This window comes from Trifolium pratense, linkage group LG5 (genome assembly GCF_020283565.1).
Source record: "Trifolium pratense cultivar HEN17-A07 linkage group LG5, ARS_RC_1.1, whole genome shotgun sequence".
Classification (NCBI taxonomy): domain Eukaryota; kingdom Viridiplantae; phylum Streptophyta; class Magnoliopsida; order Fabales; family Fabaceae; genus Trifolium; species Trifolium pratense.
The window spans coordinates 22,924,467-22,946,278 of record NC_060063.1 but is presented as its reverse complement, the minus strand read 5'-3'; the positions used below and the strand labels follow the sequence as shown (position 1 = coordinate 22,946,278).

At 33.2% G+C, this 21,812-nt stretch overlaps 3 protein-coding genes across 3 annotated transcripts; all 3 read right to left on the bottom strand.

The window, feature by feature from the left end:
- Positions 1-515: 515 nt before the first annotated feature.
- Positions 516-1,755, bottom strand: LOC123887033 (transcription factor bHLH148-like). Its single transcript, XM_045936307.1, has one exon. It carries the CDS (start codon positions 1,245-1,247, stop codon positions 600-602), a length of 648 nt encoding a protein of 215 aa, XP_045792263.1. The 5' UTR covers positions 1,248-1,755; the 3' UTR covers positions 516-599.
- Positions 1,756-8,415: 6,660 nt separating this feature from the next.
- LOC123885697 lies at positions 8,416-9,950 on the bottom strand. The gene is made up of 2 exons (XM_045934999.1): positions 9,680-9,950; positions 8,416-9,095 (listed from the first exon to the last, which is right to left on the bottom strand). The coding sequence occupies exons 1-2, from the start codon at positions 9,923-9,925 to the stop codon at positions 8,730-8,732; spliced, it is 612 nt and encodes a 203-aa protein (XP_045790955.1). The 5' UTR covers positions 9,926-9,950; the 3' UTR covers positions 8,416-8,729.
- Positions 9,951-12,104: 2,154 nt separating this feature from the next.
- LOC123884366 (probable protein phosphatase 2C 42) lies at positions 12,105-20,483 on the bottom strand. The gene is made up of 4 exons (XM_045933450.1): positions 19,921-20,483; positions 19,042-19,412; positions 16,405-16,641; positions 12,105-12,588 (listed from the first exon to the last, which is right to left on the bottom strand). The coding sequence occupies exons 1-4, from the start codon at positions 20,216-20,218 to the stop codon at positions 12,376-12,378; spliced, it is 1,119 nt and encodes a 372-aa protein (XP_045789406.1). The 5' UTR covers positions 20,219-20,483; the 3' UTR covers positions 12,105-12,375.
- Between the last annotated feature and the right edge of the window lie 1,329 nt (positions 20,484-21,812).

Genomic DNA, 21,812 nt, shown 5'->3' with positions numbered 1-21,812 from the left:
GAATAATAGTAATAGATGTTTTATTTGCAAGCTTCTTAACTCAAAGATACATTATAGTACTACTTACTTAAACAGACACTTATAATCAAAAACATGTTTAGTGTCTAACACGATACTAACACACTTATACACACTCATATGATTACACTTTATTAAATATTTTTAAATTATTATTAGTATCAATATTAGTGTATTAGTATTGTGTTTGGTGTCTGTGCCTTAAAGATCAATAGTGTTGATGTACTCCTTCCGTCCCAAAATATAAGCAAAAAGAGTGAATGTATTTGGTTCAAATCTTTAACCAAATATATAGTTTTACCCATATTTGCTTATATTTTGGCACGAAATAGGTATTATATATTCAACACTCTTACGGGTAAGATTAATATGAAATAGTACTGGAAAAGTGAACTACAAGAAAAATGTTATCAAAATAATAATAATATAATAATACTAAGTAGTTGTATTAACAATTAACAAAAAAAAAAACTTCACTGGCAAGAAGAGAGAGAGAGAAACCGAGACAAATAAAAATAATAATAACAAAAATCAAGTAACAAAAAAAAGACAGCTGGCATATAAGCCAAAAGTAAATTTTATTAACTCGGCGGCGGCAAACCGGAACCATCACTAGAGCCGGCGGCGGAAGAAGATGAAGAGCCGAATAGTAAATCAGCTAAAGCTGCCATGGCGCGAACTTGCATCTCAAGAGCCGGTATATAATCGATAGCTTCTTCAAGAATAACCGGTAACGGTTCTTTTCTACAACCAGGAACTAACCGGCCCAATACTTTCACTTTTCTCTGAACCGCTGGAAGTGTTTTACCTTTAAGACGTAAAACACCGAACCGGGCTTTTTTAGACCGGGCCGGCCCAACAGCTTTCTGTTGATTATGATTTCTTTTCTGTTTCCTGAATTTGAGTCTCAGCCTGTTTGTGAGTATGGCTCTGCTCCACCGTGTTCTTCCTTTGGCAGCAGTGGCGAGAACTCTGTCGGCGGCTTCCCGGACGGCTTTGCCACGGCGAGGCCCGCCGGAAAGGTTGACTCTTGATAAAGCCTGGTGGAGTTTGGAAGAGTAGATTTGTTGTTGGGCTTGTGATCTCCATTTAGCATGGCTTTGTAACCTTTGTTGTTGTTCTTGGGCCTGTTGGGCTTTTGATTGGGCTTTTTTCTTCCTTTTTATTCTATGTGATCGGTCACTTGTTGTTGGTGGTATTGTTGTGTTTGAGATCATAGATGACGCCATGTTATTCCAACTTCCAAAGCCAAATCTGAAAATTTCACACAAGAAATAAGATAGTTTTTTTTTTGTTTGATGGAAAATGAAAAAATATATATATGTTGGGTTTGGGAATTGGATTTATGGAAAAAGGGGTGTTGGAAAGTTATGTGTATTTTTTTGCTATATGTGGAAGAGAATGGGAAATTTGTTGGATTCAGATGGATATGTTATGGATTCTAATGAAAGAAGGGAGTAACTTATGGTTAGATTCTAGAAAGAGAAATTGTTGAGGTGAGGGATGTGTGTGTGATATAAATAGTTAGAGAAAATGAAATGAGGATTATGGTGGTGGTAATATTGAGTATGGAAAAGGAATGGTGTTGAATGAAGGTGGAGAACGGAACGGGGTAGAGAGAGAGAGAGAGAGAGAGAGAGAGGGTGGGTGGGTGAGGTGTCCCTTCACTAACTTGGAGGTTGAGTTGAAGGGAGAGAGAAAGGGTGGAGAAGGCTTTATATAAAGGAATCACAGCACCACCCAACGTGTCTTTTTCATTCATCGTTTGTTTTGTGTTAAAAAAAAAAATGATTTTGAGTGGTTTAATTATGGATCTGTGTGATAAAATTAAAATATAACATACTTATTTCGGACACAAATATATAAAAAAAAAATTGTTAATGCGGTGTTTAAAAATTTTAGTTAAGTATAGTTAATTTTTTTGATTTAATGTAAAATATAGTTAATTTTGCTATATGAGTTTGTCTAACATGTGCAATATTACACATGTTAAGATAACTAAAAGTAGCAACTTTTTATTAAAAAACAATAATTATTTATTAAAAAATTATACATTTAATATAAAATGAACAAGTTTCAATACAAATTTACTATTTTAAACTTATGCAAATTTGAACATGATAGAAAAACACTTACAATATTATCCATTTTGAAAAGTGTAAAAGTGAAATAAATGCCTAAAATAAAATAGAATTAAATAAGGGTATATTAGGAATAGTAATATTAATTAGTTTAAAAGTAGTTTAATTTTTGCTTATGTTAATGACCAAAATTTGAAGTATTTTTTTTTTTTTGCTTATATTTCTGTCTGGAGGGAGTGCTTAATTATTTTTTTTACGGAAAGACGCTTAAAACATTTCATTAATAATAAGGGTAAATAGGGTTTTACCCGCCTGCAAAATAGGTCACTTTTGCGTTATCCCCTGTAATTTTTTTTTTTTGTGATTACCCCATGTAAAATGAAGATTCCATCATTTACCCCCCTTAGTCGACAACATGGATGTTGACTGGACAAAATTGATGACATGAGATGCATGTGTGGCTTTTCGTTCATTTTTTTATTAAAGTTTTTGTGCCACGTAGATAAATAACTTAATATAATTATTAATTTTTCAAAAAGAAAAATAAATTAAAAAAAATTGTTAATATAATTTATTTATAAACATTCTTGTTCTTCTTCTCGGTGTAATCACAAATCAAATCCCACACAATTAACAAAATCTTCTTACCCAAATTTCTCTCAAATTTCACATCTTATTAACAACCCTAAATTATTTCTCTTCTATAACCACAACTATACGATACAAAACTAAGCCAAAGTAACAAAATATTTAAACTTTCCAAAACTCTTCAATTCTTGGATGAAGGTTTGAGTTATTAATTTAGGTTTAATGAATATTTTCCAGATCTACAGTTTGATGAACTTTTTTGTGTTAACAAGGAATATCTTCCAGAACTTTAGGTTTAATGAATAATGTTTAATGAATATTTTCTAGATCTGAAAACAAAAATCAAAGGTGACGATGAAGGTTTCTGTGAGTTTCGGCGAAGGTGACGAATTCTTTTCTTAGAGAGGGGATAACTTTTGTTATTTTTGATTTTTTTGGAGAGAAGGATGAAATTATAGCAATATTGAAGAAGATGAACCTTCAACCCTAATTACTATCGTTTTTTTCTTTTTTTTTCACTTTTTTTTAATTAAAAAAATAATAATTATACATTCATTAATGAATTGACAATAAAAAAATAAATATAAAATAAATTAATTCCAATTGTACGTGTCACGTCATCAATTTTGTCCAGTCAGCATCCATGTTATCAACTGAGGGGGGTAAATGATGGAATCTTCATTTTACATGGGGTAATCACAAAAAAACATTTTGCAGGGGGTAACACAAAATTGGCTTATTTTACAGGGGGTAAAACCCTATTTACCCTAATAATAATGTTATGAATACAATGGAAACTAGCTAGGGATGGGGCTGCCCGTTCTAAAATATGAGCGACCACATTGGTTTGTCTCCTAGTAAACTCGACCTTTGAGTTTTTGAAAAAAGTGTTGTGCAACTGTTGACAATCTTTGACGACTTCTCCTAATTCAGATACATCATCTTTTTACTATGAAACTTAGTAACAACAGTTTGCGCATCAAGTTCGAAATCAACATCTTCCAGTTGTAAGTCTCGAACCCATTTAAAGGCGTGCAGAAGCCCTTGAGCTTCACCCATTTCCTCATCACAAACAGGTGAAAACCACTCCGTTTTGGCGAGGACAAATCTGCCTTGATCATCTTTGATACACGTGCTTATGCCAACTTTATTGAGACCTGACGAGAAGGAGGCGTCAATATTGCATTTATAACGTCCCAAACTCAGTTTAGCCCATTTTGCTGTTGGTTGTTGTTGCCTGTTGATGCTTTTCTTCTGAACATAGCTTACTTAGTTGATAGTTGATTAGTTAGTTTTTAGCTGATAACTAAAATATTAGTAGAATAAAATTAATTAAATTTTAAAAACGTTTACCAACCATGTCTCTTAATGCTTTTCTTCTAAAACACTAAGCTCTTTTTAAAAACGTTTACCAAACATGTCTTTTTTGGTCATGAGCTTGTATAGGCTATAAATTGTAGCCTCAAAATATGACGTGTTTGGTAAGGTCGGATTTTGAGCTTATAACTTTTAAGCTCATATGAACAAAAAAGAACCGTTTCGTAAACGTTTTTTCAAAAAGAGCTTATAGCTTATTTTACTTGTGTATAGCTTATTTTTCAAATAGCTTATAGCGTATAATTTATTATTTTTTCTTCCAATTTTATTCTTGCCAACTTGAAAAAGAATAAATAGTAATTAAACATATTTTTTAATATCATTTCATACTTATAAGCTAGTTCTACTACTACTGCTAATTTTACCAAATACTGTCAATTCAATCAGTTAGCTTATTCACTATAAATAAAAAACTAACTTATAAATTATTCGCTATAAGTTCATCCGCTATAAACTAACTTATTAACTATCAATTATTTTTTACCAAACAGATTATTTCCTAATAGAGCTTAATATTAATGGAAGTTGGATTTATTAGAATGAGATTTTTAAGAAAATTAAGTTCGATCTTCCGCAATTGACAAGCTAAGGTTTGAATTTTGACTAATAAATTTTTTAAATTAAATATTTGATAACTAATAAGATATCCTTATTCTTTGCCAATGGTATTTTCACTTCAACAACATTTTTGTCAAGTAATTCTAATAACTTCACATGTAAAGTGAATAAATGAAATATTGCACATTCGAACTTTCACTCTCATATAAGAAATGTGATATCTCTTTAACAATTGAACTAAACTTGTATAAGACCAATGGGGTCTTGTAGGAGATTTTTTTTTAATAAATACTCAATCCGTCTCAAAATATAAGCAAAAAGTGAGTCAAATAAACTTGATGTATTTGGTTAAAGATTTGGACTAAATACATTCATTTTTATTAAACAATTTTTACTTATATTTTAGGACAGATGAAGTAGTAAGTAGTAGTAATAAATCAAACTTTGTCGCAAGATTAAAAAAAATGGTTTGTCTAACATTTGTAATATTGCACATGCTAAAGTAACAAAAAATAATAACTATTTAATAAAAAATAATTATTTATTATAAAATCAAATATTTAATATGAAATGCATAAATTTTAATACAAACTTACTATATTGAATTTCTTAACATGTGCAGCCCATGATAGAAAAACAAAAAAAAAATAATACCCCTAGTTAGGGGTGGACAGGACCCGAAAAACCGATCCAATCCGGCAAAACCGAAATAAAATACCCGAAATGGGTCGGGTTCAATATGAAAAACGGGTTCAAAATTGGAAAAAACGGTTTCCTGTGACTAGTAGTGGGCGGGTTCGGTTTTGTTTTTCTCATCCATGGGTAACTGACCCGGCCCGTGTATAGTGAAGACAAGAAAGCATGCATTGTTTTATGATGATGTCATTGATGTGTATAGAAACCACTATCTCGTGACTCACAAACTCACACCACTCCACTATTCAGCTTTATATTTATTGCTTTATATTTATTATTATTATTATTAGCAGCATTGAGAACATAATTAATCAATGTTTTCTAGTTTCTATACTACCATTTCTAGTTTCTATACCAATCTGTAACTAAAATGCACCAAATCTTGTTCCCTCTCTTTATCAAAATAAATTTACATTATTAATGTTGTTTTTTCTTTCGTTCTTTCTTTTTAACCCTTTGTTTCTCTGTTGTAAAAAATCTTATCTTCTACTTTTGCTTATACTTGTTTCTCGGATATGTTACTCTTCCTTCAAATTAAAACCCAGAAATTTATCAGCTTATACAACTTGTTTGTTTCTCTCCTCTCTGTTTCCATTTCACATGCCTTAGATCACGCTTAAATTTGTTTATATCGTCTCTTTTGTACTAGATCTGTTATATTTCTTTGTCTTCAACTATTTATATCAAAGGTGTTTCTGATTGTTTTTTTATGTTCTGAATTTTTTCTTTGCAAATCTTTTTTTTTTTCTTTCTTTTTTTGAAACTGTTTGAGTCCATCCGTTTGACCCGCAATCCGCCTGACCCGAATCCGTCTAACCCGACTCTTAAAAACGGATCGGTATGGACTGCAGTACTCCACCCGTGGACAGGGTCGGGTGGTGTTTTTTGGCCTGAACCCGGCTGACCCGGCCCGTTGTCCACCCCTACCCCTAGTGAACCACGAGACCTAAACATTTTGCGATCGAAAGTAACATGATGCCAATGAATAGCAAATCCCAAGCGAAACCAAACTTTGACAAAAACTCTGACAATTTTCGAGTTTAGGTGCAATGGTTTCTTTATGGATGATCAATTCCATCTCACCACCCATTTGGATTAAATTGGTGCATGCTGTGTTTACCTTTCACTATTTTAACCATAGTGAAAAATGAGACCCCACAGATTATTTTCTTTTCATTCCGTGCAATGATTAATGGTGGTGATGAATGAATGAACTGTTAATTAACAGGAACAACAAACAAACACGAGAGGGGATGCATGTGCAATGTGGGTTGTCTTTCAGTACTTGTCATGTCTATCCCCAGCCTTTGTTTTGTCTTTGATGGCTTTTGGGCTTTTTTTGCCCATTTGAGGATGTGGGCAGTTATGCTCCACAATTCCCTGAATTGGACACTAGTTCCCTTTGCAATAAGCGTTTATTAAATATAATCTCAATTATATTTCATAATTAAGAGATCAAAATCAAGTACCAGAAGCAAAAAACGGTGACCCTTCTTGCTTTTTTATTCTAATTTCATAGCAAACTCCCTTTTGCACTTTTTGCTTAGCAATGGTTAGTTCTGCAAATAGAGGTGGCTAATTCCCTATCACTACTTTGAACCAGGCTTAGAAGTCAAGAGAGACCATAATATAAAGTTATTCATAAAGCTACTCGTCATTAATTTAAACTTCAGTCTTTTTCTTTTTTTTGTCAAGTAGCTTAGTGGTACACTAATAGACTCTCGGTCATTTTAAATGGGGAGAAGTGAGAAATTTAGAACTCAAACCTCGACCCGAGCAAGCAATAATGTCCATAAATAGCGCTGCCAAATGAGCAACACTTACAGAACAATGGCATGGAGGTAGTAATAAAATACTCAAATTATAACTTAACATATCAAGATTCAAGATATCGTGTGTGTTGGCAACAGAAACATTGCTCAGAGTTTGCCTCTATGGGGAATGACAGAACATACAAGCTGAGTATAAAAAATAAAAGAGCATTAAATGAATAAGATCTCACTGCACGCAAGTGTTGAAGGGTATAATCAAGACAATCCTATCAAATCTTTGCTCAGTCAAATGGTTCTGAATGAATTACTTCCTGATTAGTTGTGCATAATCATATAATGATGTAATTCACAATCACAGACATTTGGATTTGGAGTACTATAGTACTTATTTATTAATGGAGGTTTCTTCATATTATTACATGAATGAAAGTTTGGTAAGACAAATGTATGTTTTGCAAAGAAAACACAGTTATATAACTTCCATCATTTGGTGAGACTTTACTTATTTTCCGAATGAATTTTGAATTAGTAAGATGACCTTTTCATTAAAATCAAAAGGTTAAGATAAAAAAGTATATCGTCGGACCTTACAGCAGGATGCATGTAAACAGCAATGTGTGTATCTAGCACTAACTAAAATGTGGTGTTGGAGAGTCAAATTTGCTTTACAAAGCATTAGCTAGTGTTAAATAACAGCCATTCGTCTCCCGGGGATTAAGCAAAGGAGCAGAAACAATCAGTTAAAGTATATAGACACACCCTACTTATGTCCCCAATTCTAAAACCTAAAATAACATGGTAATGTTCTAATTGAAATTTTGTATACACCAAATCCTGCTTTTAAGTAAAGCTAGCTATTAATGTCCTATTCCCACATGCATTTGAATTAAAAAGTACATTCATCTACTAGTGGCATGGCAGGTCATGGTAACTCCATGAAGTTACAAGTTTTACAAGCAGGCAGCACAAGTGAAAAAAAAAAGTCATTTCAAACTAATGGATTCATTGAATCTTATTAATAACTGTCTCCATGGCAATAGATGAAGCAGGATAAGGTAGCATGGTTTTAGACTTTTAGTGAATCTAATTTATTTAAAAAGTTATAATGCCTTAAAAAGAACCAAATTTAACCCATGTCCTGTCCTGCATCACAAAAAGATGACCAGCATCACAACTTACAATTGATCACTACCACAAACTATCTTTATAAAAAAAAAATCAGCTTCTTGATTGCATCTGTCTTGCCTCCTTGTTTCTTTTTTTGCTCCCATATTTAGTAACAAATCCAGGCTACAAGATCTCCATGATTATATAATAAATTATTAAAAATGTTTTGGTTTGTGTGTTTATATCTTCTTAAGATTTAGTGACACTGTCCCCTAATAGAAGAACACCTCTAGTGTCAAAATCCAGTCATTTAGGTAGGAAATTAAAATGATCATTTACAGGGCGAGGTGAATTGTGTTTCAGGCCTATAGAACCTATACATTTGATACCTATACATTTGATACCCATACATTTGAACCTTCCATAAAAACACTAATACAAATTGAGAACAATTCAATTGACCTCAAGTCTGTGAACCAATGTTGTATCATTTGCAAATGGAAGAATACCAAATCAGCTTCAGTGGAATGGTTCAAGTTGGAACTAGTCCACAATCAACATCAGGAGTGAAGAAAAGCACAGCTAACACTACAATAAACCAAACGATGACACAGAGAAACAGAAAAGGTTTTTTCCGCGAAACATACTCAGGCTGCACATTGTGATTGAGTTCCTGTAAAACATACTCAATTATCTCATCCCTAAGCTTCTTATACTGCAGATCAGCATTGTCCGAAGTGACGATCAAATCAGCTTTAAATTGTTGTAGAAAATTCATAGTATCCTCCACACTGCCACTGGTGAACTTGATCATTTCATACTCACACGCATCGGTTATACAAATGATCTTTTCAGGCTGAAGCAAAGTTACAGAGGCAGGTTCTTCTAACAAGAAAGCCTAAAACAGAAAGATTCATATCAATCAGTTGAAGCGTTAACACTTAAATTCCAAGTGCTTGAAAGTTTCAATCACAGTTGCATTGAAAATTCAAACACACGTCAACCATATATCAATAGATCTAAATCTAATCACAGTTTCTAATGCATAAATTAGTAAATAATCACAGAAAAGTAATTTGAACATAAAAAAATTTCACAATTCTTTAAATCGACAGAATCGAAAATTCTAACAATATATCAACAGATCTAAATCTAATCACCAATTCTAACACATGAATTAGTAAATCATCACAGAAAACTAAATCTAAATCTAATCACCAATTCTAACACATGAATTAGCCAATTCTAACAATATATCAACAGATCTAAATCTAATCACCAATTCTAACACATGAATTAGTAAATCATCACAGAAAACTAATTTCCACATTGAAAATTTTCTCGAAGCTTTAAATTACTAAATAAACAACAAATTAATAGAGGATGACGAACTTTCAGTAGCGTTTAACAGTTCAGTGTCGCATTGATATAAATGACGAACAGAAGAACATCGGAAGAAGAATTATAAGCTATGGTACTTACCGTAGCATCTTCAGTGAGATTTTCTTTCGTGATCTCAGAAAACGGCGAAAAATTCACAGATTCTTCAGAATTCACAGATTCTTCAGAAACCGATGAAGATGAATCAGTGATCTGAAGATTCGACGAAGTTAGGAATTGATGAATTTGTGCCTTTTCGGATTTCTTCGACGGAAAATCTTTGGATCTTCCGGTACGGTTCTCGGTGGCGCGAGCAGAGAGTTTGGTTAGAGTTTGTTGCTCTTTCATTTTGGCGGGTTAAACGGTTTTGCGAATTTCAATTTCAACGGTATATATAGGTCGAATCTTCTAGAATATTAGTATATGGAATATGGATATGGATAAGAATAATTTTTTAATCAATTTATGTTTCCTTTAACTGCTTCGTTTCACTGAGCCAAAAGCGTATTTTTTTTTATAGTGTATTTTTAGATAAAATTACACAATAAAAAAAGAAAGTGTCTATTTGATAAATCCCCCATATTAATATATTAGGAGGGAGGATTGAGAAATTGTTTTTCTTTTTTTTCTTCAATAAAAGCTAAATATAATTTTGCATCCTAAATTTCGCCAGCAAGAGAAAGGAAAGGTTCAAAATATATATTTTTATGATTTTTTTTTTTGGAAAAATAAATGGCATAATATTTTTATTAAACAATTATAGAGGAAGTTTACTCCATTTCTTTTTTACAAAACTCCATATTATTGTTGATCATAGGAATTATGGGAACCAACATTACAATGATTCGAGAGTTATAAGGTTGACTTGGTGATTAAGGTGAAAGAATTAAGGAGAGAAGTGATAAAGATGATCACAAATTTGATTTTCACCTCAACAAAAACTAACAATTAACGAACTACTACCATTTGTCACTTTTCTATGGAGATTTGACTTTGAAAAAGTAGGTGAATATTTTACATGGTTAAATAGTGTTTATCCCTTATAATATCTTTTTCTTTTTGTGATTTCAACGATGTAATGTGAAGATTTCGTCATTTTAGTCCTTCATTGAACATGCTGACATATAACTGGACATAAATGATGACATGACATGCTTAGTGAGGGGAGTAACCGAAATTCTCTAACATTACATTGGGCAAAATATTATATAACCCAAATAATAAGTCAATATGTTTAGTGAGGAGCTAAAAGAATAGAATCTTCACGTTACAAAGACTCGCAAAAAAACTATTACAAGAAGATAGTAGGCTTGCAATGGGTGAAATCTAGTGTTGGACTACAATGCAAGGCAATACTTGTGCGTCAGGAATGTATGTAGGCTTGCAGTTGCAATGGGGTTATAGGACTTAGCGGTTCACAATTGGATTGATGAATTGCCTCTGTTAATGTATCAATTTATTGGAGATTTCTGAACAAATTTATTGGAGATTTCGTCGATTGTATAGGAGATGATAATTATGGATATCAAGTTATTGCTTGACAATCTGACAAATATGTTGAGTCTTGGTATATCATATGAGCTCGTTTGGCCCAGTTTTTTTTAGAGATTATGCAAACAGTTTATGCAATTATTATATATTATTATAAGTTTGTCAAGGTAGTTTATGATAAAATAGCTTATAAAATTACAATTTCCACTAGTGTGAACTTATAAAATAGCATAAAATTTAATTTATATTAGATAAGCTTTAAAAAAAGCTGGGCTAAACGAACCGTAAGTCTAAAAGTCAAACAAGAATCGTATGGATTATTTAAACATGTTTGGGTAGCATGAACGATTCAATGAGATCAAGTGTGTGCCATTCAAAAAAAGAAAAAAAGAAAAAAGAGATCAAGTGTGCTCTGCTTATGTAAGAGGTTGCGGCCTATCACCGAATGAAAAATAAGAATAATTTATACAAATATGAAATTTCTTATTTAAGAGTTGTAGTTGTACAAAGTGAATTTGGATTCTCTTTAGTCTTGTAGTTGCATGTGTGCAACAATCGTAATTCATAACCTTTCTTTCTTACAAGTATATATTAAAAAAAAAAAGAATGAAGGACTTTGAGAGGGATGAACGTTGAGGGGTTAATTTTTAGTTTGGAGAAACTCAAATTGTATTAGATCAAAGATAATCGAGGAGAATTTTGGGAGACTTGATTAAATTCTCCAAATCTAACTCTCGCAATATTAAACAAATATATTAAAAACAAACATTCATTTATCACAAAGACTCTCAAAAATGAAAATTTCTCTATTTCTTCTCCTCTGCACACTCCCAAATAGGCCCAACGTTTCACATGAATTTCCTTTAATATTTGAGAAAAAGGAATATTTTATATCAATGTAAACTAATTTTACACCATTAAAGATCAATTATTTGAACAAAAAGATTTAGTTAAGAATTTTTAGTAACAACATTATGTAAATTTGGACGGGAATTACTAAACCAAGAGTTACTCTTTTTTGCATTGAAACCAAGAGTTACTTTTATGATTTTTGTTGTCAATTTCATTCATAAATTCTTGTTTTGTCAATGACATGCATAAATCTCTAACATGTTATAAATCGGAGTATCACCAATAAGTCATCCCAGTTATATCTCAATACCAGTAACCATACTTGCCAGCACCATTGTTACCAAGGGTTTGCCGCATGTCTATTCTGGCAACGTGCCAGGTGTGTGTTATCTTCTAAGTATTGGTACCATTGCCAGAATACCCGTAAAGACAAATCATGCTTACAATCATACAAGTCAGTGATTGAGAGCACTTCGAATTGACAGTGGCGGGTTTTGAACTGTACTTCTAGTTATAAGGTCGTGATTTAAGAATAAAACAATAACAGTTATATCGTCATGAAAATGCCGTCGCACTTTCTTGTCAATTGAACGAAGGTCTGAATATCGCATTTCTCGTTTTCTAGCTGCTTCCTGCAGGGCAGCCTTGATAAGTTTCTTGGCAATACCCTGCATTAACATGTATAGATCAGCACAATTAATATAAACAGTTATTTTATCAAAAAAATAGAAAATATAAACACAGTTATGAAATCAATAAAGGCGAGAGAATGGCAGCAAGGCTGTGAGAAATATAAAAATCAACAACCAACTAAAATTTCAAAATCACCCCTCAATTCAAATTGCAGACAACTTAAATGCAAGAGTCTTATCATGAATTTATATTTCAACAATCTGAAAAAGCTGCTCAAGTATTAGGGGAACACATTGCATACTGACTGGAAGATCCAATTCACTCTGGGGTTGTTAGGATAATAGAACAAAGGATAATGAAGTGTTGGATAAGTTAGTAAGTTGATTAGGTTGTTAGGTGATTGTTAAGTTCTGTTGTTATTTTTGGTTATTCTTATCGAGTCTTTAAATGGACCGGTCTTAGTTAAACAAGATTTGACCTGATCAAATTTTAAGGCCAGGTTAGAAACAAGCTACTTCGCCTCATAGCAAAACAAGCATAATTCATCCTATATGACATTTGAGTAAAAACAAGTGACTAGCTATACAAAGTTGACAAACATAAGTGGTTGGTTACAATAAGTTTGTTTAGGTGGTGATTCATAATGAATTTACTATAATGAATTGGGATTCAAGATGATATGCATGCCCACAATAGATACACACTAGATATTGGTATCAACTAGGTTAAGTTTTATATCGAATCAAAATACCACTCACATGCATTGTAAGATACCCATAACCATGCTTAAAAGCACCAGACAAACAGTTGAGAAACTATGGACAATGAATCATATGACTTGTAACTATGGCAATTACACACACCAGTGTTGAAAACTCGCACTCGTATCCATAGAATCACAGGATTCTAGGAGTTTTGCCGCCCTCTCCATGCAGAATCATGGCTTGGATTGCAGCTCTGGGGATCAAAGTGGGATCAGATCACCTTGCAAACTTGGAATATCTATATCTGTGATCTTTGTCAACCCAAAATCTTCTAAAGCAGCTGCCCATGAGAGAAAAACTCACATATGCTCACCCAAATTAACCCTCATCTTTCCTATCTTCTCATTCCCTAACTCGCATGATCTCTTTGCCTTCTCCACTCACGCTTTTGGGTAACCCAAACTACTAAAAACCAACTCCTAGTTAGCAATATTGAACATGCACTTGTACAGAGAAGTTTGAAACTTATACCTTCGAGCTTTTGTCTACCTCTTCTTTTTGTACCTTTGAGCTTAATGCCTCACTGCCTCTTATTATTATATGTTTTAGTTGAATTATTATAAAACACTTATTGGGCTCATTATTAGCTCTAAATGACCTGAGTATGATTATGAATTTTCAACCGACTTCAGTTAGATACTTTGATTTGAAGGTTATTTTTCCTATCTATATAATTTTCTGTGTTACAATTGACGGCTTTTCAACCTCCTAATCCTAAGTAGAATTTTAATTTTGACAACATTGACAGACACTGATGTAGGAGGATTTCTTCAGTATTTTATTATTTTAGTTAGATTTAGTTTTATTATATTTTAGGTAGATTTCTTATTTTTATATTTCACCTAGATTAGTTATTTTTATATTTTAGGTAGATTTGTTATTTTTATTTAGCTAGGTTTGTTATTTTTATTTTTACAATCTTTTAGAAGATTTGTTATTTTTATTTTTCACTACTATTTAAGGTAAACTCTTGTAGCCTTGAAGGCAACTTTTTTTCATTCAATAAAATTATAGAGAATTTTCTCAAATTTGGTGGACTCCAAATTACTCTTTCGGTGGACTCCGAAACCCTATTTTGACAAGTTTGTGTTTGCGGCTTGTCTTTATCCATTAGGTTTAGCGTTTTGCTAACCTAGCGCTTCCGTACTGCGTCAGTTGGTATCAGAGCAGGTTTCTCCTGTTCTTTTCTAACGTGATCAGATGGGAGATCAACCGATGACGAAAACAGAGTTTGATGGTGCCATAGCGGGTTTAACCGGGGCCATAACCGCTCTGACAACACAGATGACGACGTTATCCAACAACGTTAACAACAACAGAATCAATCCGAATAGGGGAGGAGAACGAATTCCGGTTATTAGGGTTCGTAATAACAACCAAACTATTGTTACCTACATAAAATCAGAACATACGCGTGGTGAATCTGATTTGGAATACTATGAGCGTAGATACTACAAAAGGTTGAAGGATGATTACTACACGTTTAAAATCTCTGATTCGACATATCGTTGTCCGTTTTGTTGCAACAAAGATTACTCCTTGTCCGACCTTTTGAGACATGCTTACAGAATGTCAGGTAACTTGCGTAAGACGATTAAAGATATTGCTAAACATTCTGTTTTGATAACGTATATTAATTGGTATGTTAAGGTTAAATTCGATGAAGCATGGAGCCTCCTCAATAATTCCAACAACAACAATCATGCCAACAATTTTCAACTACGTCACATAGCTAATGAAACCCTAGATGATAACCAACCATCTCATCCCGAGAAACTTGACGATTCTGCTGATAAATCCAAACCGAAAGAAACTGAAGTAGTTGTTGAACCAGATGTTTCAGTTGAAGGTGAAGAATCCAAAGATGAAAATAAAGAGGCCGATGAAGTCGAGCAAGTTCACGATGTTATTAGAGATTCCCAACACGATGAAGTCGTGGATTTTGAAATCGATAACACCAAATCAGCTATGGTTTCAAACGTCATCAATCCCAATGTGCAATCTGCTCCTTTAATCTGTGTCCAAACAGAGGCGACGACAGTCACAGATTGCATAGTACCAGCGTCTAAATATCACAATGAATCAATGGTTGCGTTTGAAAGGATCATGGATGCAGCAACCGAGATTCAAATAAGTGAGAATGAGCCACTTGAAGTTGATACTTGGAGTTCTCAAACTTCCCTCATTCAGCACCATTATTATTACCTAATTAGTGAACTTGATGTTAGTGACACTAACTCATACATGTTAACTAAGGTGGGTCAAACATCCTTCTGTGATAAATTTCCAACTTTGTATGCCATCTTTGAGGAATGGGACCCCGGTGGTAATTTGGATGTGTTGGCACAAGACGGGTCCTCTCACTTCACTCAATGGGATCCAGGAGGGTGGTCTCTTGTTCATTGGAGGAATCAACTTGCAAGGGAAGCTCCTTATCAAGATGAGAACTCGGGGTCGAGTTCTTTTGAGGTAGAGGAGACTGATGTAGGAGGATTTCTTCAGTATTTTATTATTTTAGTTAGATTTAGTTTTATTATATTTTAGGTAGATTTCTTATTTTTATATTTCACCTAGATTAGTTATTTTTATATTTTAGGTAGATTTGTTATTTTTATTTAGCTAGGTTTGTTATTTTTATTTTTACAATCTTTTAGAAGATTTGTTATTTTTATTTTTCACTACTATTTAAGGTAAACTCTTGTAGCCTTGAAGGCAACTTTTTTTCATTCAATAAAATTATAGAGAATTTTCTCAAATTTGGTGGACTCCAAATTACTCTTTCGGTGGACTCCGAAACCCTATTTTGACAAGTTTGTGTTTGCGGCTTGTCTTTATCCATTAGGTTTAGCGTTTTGCTAACCTAGCGCTTCCGTACTGCGTCAGACACTCTTCTTTTCACTGTAATATTAGAAGAAAAGAGGAGTCACCCTCAGATGACAAGTTGCTATGTTGTAGAATCAATTGATGGGTTTAATCGAGTTTAAAAAAAAATCCGCAGTAATGTAAACTGAATATAAGGAAACTAAGTACCAAGAGTGCACAAATAGGTGCATTAAGAATAACAAAAAACAAAGTAAAGACTCATACCGCGCGGGGACTTCTGTGAACAATCTCGACTGCTTGGTCATTATTCAGGTGCTCCCATAAACCATCTGATGCAAATATAAGGAAGGAATCATTTGGATGGAGAGGATGAGAAAGAATAGATGGATTAGCAGACAAGATAGGCATGTGCATTGGTTCAGGAAGTCTGAACTTCGGATTAATTGGTTCCCGGTTAAACTGTGCATGTTTCATATATACGTCTCCTATAGATCTAGAAACCTGCACCAAATATCATGGAAGTAATGATGTGATAATGTCATAAAACCAGTGTGTGGAAAACAACACTAACAAATAAGATAATGGTTACATGAGTTACTTGGGAAAATTGAAACATTTTCCGTAAATAAAATTCAAAAACAGCAGAGTTAAACTGAAAAAGCATATTTAAAAGCTGGACATTGCTGCCACATTCATTTTTCTTGTACAAATAATTCAAATACTTGAAAGTAGATTCTTCTATAATCTATTTATAGCAGAAGCCATACTTGAAACACTGTGTTACCAGTGTTCTGATAAACAGAAGAGCAAGCACAGTAAAAGCAGATGTTTTTTTATCCTATCACATCCATCATAAAATCATTTAAATTTTTCAAATAAAAAATGGTTAAGAATCCACACTCCAAATGTCAACTGTTAGGCGTGAGGGATGTGTTAAGAGTCTCACATTGGATGAGATATGACCTGACAATGTGTTTATAAGTGGTGAAAAGTCCTCACCTTACAAGCTGGTTTTGTAAGAATGAGTTAGGCTCAATCCACATTGTAAGAATCTAAAAAAAATTCACAATTGTAGATCTTTTGAAACTTGGAAAATATTATTGGAGTTGACAGCCGCACCCCATTGCAAATTATAAGAAATTAAAATCCTTGTTTCAGTCAATCAAATGAAAGATCCTGGGAGTATGCTGCTAAACACCCATTGCTGCAAGCAGTCTCATGATATCAAAATTTTGAGGAATGATAGTATATTTCTTTCCCGTGCAATGTGCACCATATTAGCCTGTAACCTAAATTCCTACCCTTTCCTCTAAACCACATAGGCACATAAATTATTGATTCTTCAATCATCGATATTTTTTCTTATCTCCAATCCCCACACACACGCACCATTCCATTCTTTATCTGTTTCTCTTGCAACATTTTTCTAGAATTCATTACAACATCATACAGTATGTTCAGTTAGAGAAACCGGGAAAAATATATCAGTTGTCGTGTTTGATTGTAGAGAGAAAAAAAACATATTTGTATAATTCATGAAAAAACGGTTTCCTAAGAGACCAAAATCGGGGGAGAGCAAATCTGTATGAAATGACAAATTTGGCATCCACTCACCTAACCAACATTACAATAAGTGGATTGAATGAACCAAATTTTATAAAATCGAGTTTGAAGTGAAGTGACTTTTATATTTGAATATTTTTACTCGAAAAGCAAGTTTGAAGTAAATAGGGAAATGGACAGAGAAGTCAGTAGGCAACTCTCAAGTTTCTTGGGAACCCATTGTAACTAAATGCATTTCGTTTCCCTCGTTCTCTGTTTCTATCAAAGGCATCCCAATTCCTTTTCGTTCTACATATTTTCTGTATCCACCCATTTTTCCCTCAAATCCAAACAAACCATCAAGATTCCTTTAAAAGCAAACAAGATTTATAGATGCCATGTCAGATAATTTATGCTTAAAATGTGTCTCACAGTTGGCATGCAGCAATCAAAAGTTCTAGCACATAAATCATCTGATTCAATAGAATAGGATAGGAACAGCTTTATATATACCACTAATCTAACATCAGAAATATTACACAATATACATTGTATGATATTGACCTGTTTTGTTTTTTTATCCAGACACTTTAATTGTCATTCAAATCGAGACTACTCTGTTTTCGAAATGTCAATTGGGAATATACTACAAACATATGAAGCAAACACATGCATGTTAAATTTTTCCGTATTGCTGTACACACGAATTAACCAAAAGCACCAGAAAGATAAAATTTTGAGGGGCACAAAGACAGCTCTGAAGTTTAAACCAAGCAAATGAATTTTATGTTTTATTTTTGCGAGTGTTTGAACTTGTCATTTGTAAACTTGCATGTGGACAAGACACACTAACATTTAAATCAATGGGATGCGGCAAATGAAAAGCCAAATGAACAGTATAACCAATCACCATTCACTATACTTCCCAAGTCTGCTTTGCATCCGTTATATGGAACTATATGTCACAATGCTTTAGAAAAATTAAAACGATTAAAATTGTGAGAAATGAAGACTCAGTACAATGAGAATCATTTGCTACTTTTCTTTTCTTAAACAACAAACAACTAAGAAGGGAACAGAAGAAAGTTACTGTATTATAAATCTCCTAAAAACCCCTTATTTACTTAGGAACTTTGGACGAATTTATGGCAACAATAATGCAGAAGAAAACGAGTGTGCGTTGTGCGAATAAGAATACATAGCATGAAATGAGGAAAACACAACAACCTATTATCAAAACATAAAGCAAAATTTTCTTCCACACAATACTTCAAGGAGAAAACCAGAAAACACAATAAAGAACTAACGCAATCAACAAATGTATAATAGACCCACCACATTTAAAGAACTAAAATTTACCTGAATAATGCCTTTTACTCTCCACACTCCATGCTTGAGGACAACAATCTGGGGATCATGAGGGTGTAACTCTTTAAGCTCATGTCTAACAGGCTCAAGATTCGCATTATGTTCTGTAGACAGCTGAATCGCTGCAATCCCACCAGTATTCCCAACTTTCTTTCCCAAAACAACACGGGAATCTCCTAGATTCGCCACAAAAAGTGTCTGCTGAAAAATCACTCCAACCAAACAACATGTTCCGGTAGTTGCAACTTGAGGTCGAGTATTCCATAATTCAGAAACCCTGGCAGTAAAACCTTCTTCAGTTAAACGAAAAGCTGATTGAATTGTCTCATCCGTCACAACACCCCTTGACTCACTTGATACGGCTGCAACAAAAACAATATATTTCAACATAAATAAATAATAACAACACCCATTTTAATCAACACGTGAAGAAATTGGTTTCAACTTTCAAGTAGTTAACGATTTTCCTACATTCAATTCAACCCTACCAAAAAAAACCAAGTAATTGGGTTCAAGTGGTTAACAAGCTCCATTAAGACAAATTGTTTGTTTGGTAGAACCCGGCCCGAGTTTAATTCCAGGTGGAAACAATTCTTTGTCAGACCTCAGACCTCGCGGCCGAACTCAGGATTATCAGGGGACCCTTCCAGAGGGTTAATTAATACCAAAACAAAACAAAAAGGAGATAAAAACTCATATGCAATAAATCATATCAAAATCAGTATCACTGTATCTGCGTGAAATTTTCAACTTTTATTGAATTGATTCACGTGAAAAGGCAAAAAAAAAAAGTTAAAGGATGAACGATCACGTGAAAGCGAATCCATGAATTGAATTGAACGAACCCTACATAAGAGAGAATTGAAAAACCTTGAAAATTACGGAACAAATGATCGCAAACGTAACGAGCAGCATCAGGTCCACCATGACCATCGTAAACACCGACGAACGTTCCAAGAGGACCAGATTCGATCTGACTCTGATCTTCAAGGATTTGATTAGCTTGAACAACAGCCATGGAGAATTCACCGGAGCCATATCTTCCAATATCACGAAACCAAAGTAATCCGTCTTTTCCTTCTCTTCCAACAATGCCTGATGAAGAATCGTCACCGTGCCCGAACGGCTTCCAACATGGAAAGAGAATATTCATCAATGGCTGAAGCATCCCACATCTCTCAGAAACCCTAACCCTAATATAACCAAACACCACCGGAATTGATTCCAATGGGTGGTGGTGGATTGAATTGAATTGAATCTCGATGAGAGAGGGGTTATGGAAAATGAAAAGAGTGGGGTGCGTAGGTTAAGAAAAGAGGCGTATGTTAGAGAGAAGGGGTGTGTTCTGTTCGGTGGTGAAGGAACAAGAATGGGCTGGATTTGTTTGTCGGGAGAGATGGTGTGGGGAAGCCCTTGTTGTTGCGTTTGCGTGTTCTTCTTTTCAATCTTCTTTTTTTATTAATTAATTAATTAACTAAAATAAAATAATTTATTCAATTTATTGAATTTTTTTTACTAAATGAAATATTATTTGTTTAAAATTTATCATCACTTTTCTTTCACTCTTACATAATTTATTTTATGGAAAATGTTAACAAGTGTTTCCAGAGTATTCTTTAAAAAAAATATGGAAAAATATAAAATAATATATTTAAAATTGAAATTTTGAATTTTTTAAATAAATAATATTTTTAATTGAATTCTTAAAGAGATCCCAGAGACACTCGTTAGCTAGACTGTTAATTTATTATTTTTTGTCAATTGTTTCATAGAGTTTTGGACTTTTTTTTTTCATAGATGATTCTTTTCTATTGTTGTTTTTATTGAGATAATAAATTATGCTATCACTATTTTTATACGTAGAAACTTCTAAATTTTTTCAATTTAATTTTTATAAGCGCTAAAATATTATTTGATAATAGGTGAATTTGTCAAAATTATGGTAAACTATTATATTTTTGTTGTTTTTTCTTTTTTAAAAAAAAATCATTTTTGCAGTGTGCTGAAAATGTAATGTAATCTTTATAACACACATTCAACACAACAATAGGGTAAGTTTTTACACGAGTCAAGCTCACAATGGATTAACTTATTTTTGAGCTTATGCAATATAAATTAGGTTTTATGCTATTTTATAAGTTCATACTAATAAAAATTGTATTTTTATAAACTATTTTATTATAAACTACATTGACAAACTTATAATAATACATAAAAATTACATAAGTTGTTTATATAAGCTAAAAAATAAGTTAATCCAAATGACCATAAATCCTAGCTAGCCGGACAAAAGGACGAAAATAATACTTTTTTGGGCAAAATTTTGAATCCTTATTCCCTCTTTCAAGTTCTTTACAAAATGGGCCAAAAAATGACAGTCTAATGCTTCTCGGCCCAACATGACTCGGTCCGTTTATTAATTTTCCTTTAGACCAAACAAAAAACAATATTTGCTTTAGAAGCATGCTTGACCCGCCCCTTTCATTCCTACCAATGGATTAATATTTGACTACTATTCTTGGCTAACAACTTCATTTTCATTATTTTACAAACAAATAACAAATACGTAATTCATGCAACTTCTTCTCACTCTGCATTTTACGGGAGCAATTTCAATTTTCAACCCTTAACCCTTCCCAAAAGTAAAGGGTAGGGAAGGCAGAATATTCTTGTGGCTGATTAGTCTCAAGGTTTTCTGATAAAAACTCTTTTTTAAACATCACAGTGAGAAGAGTATGCTTGGGAGGGTGAATTTTTCTCTG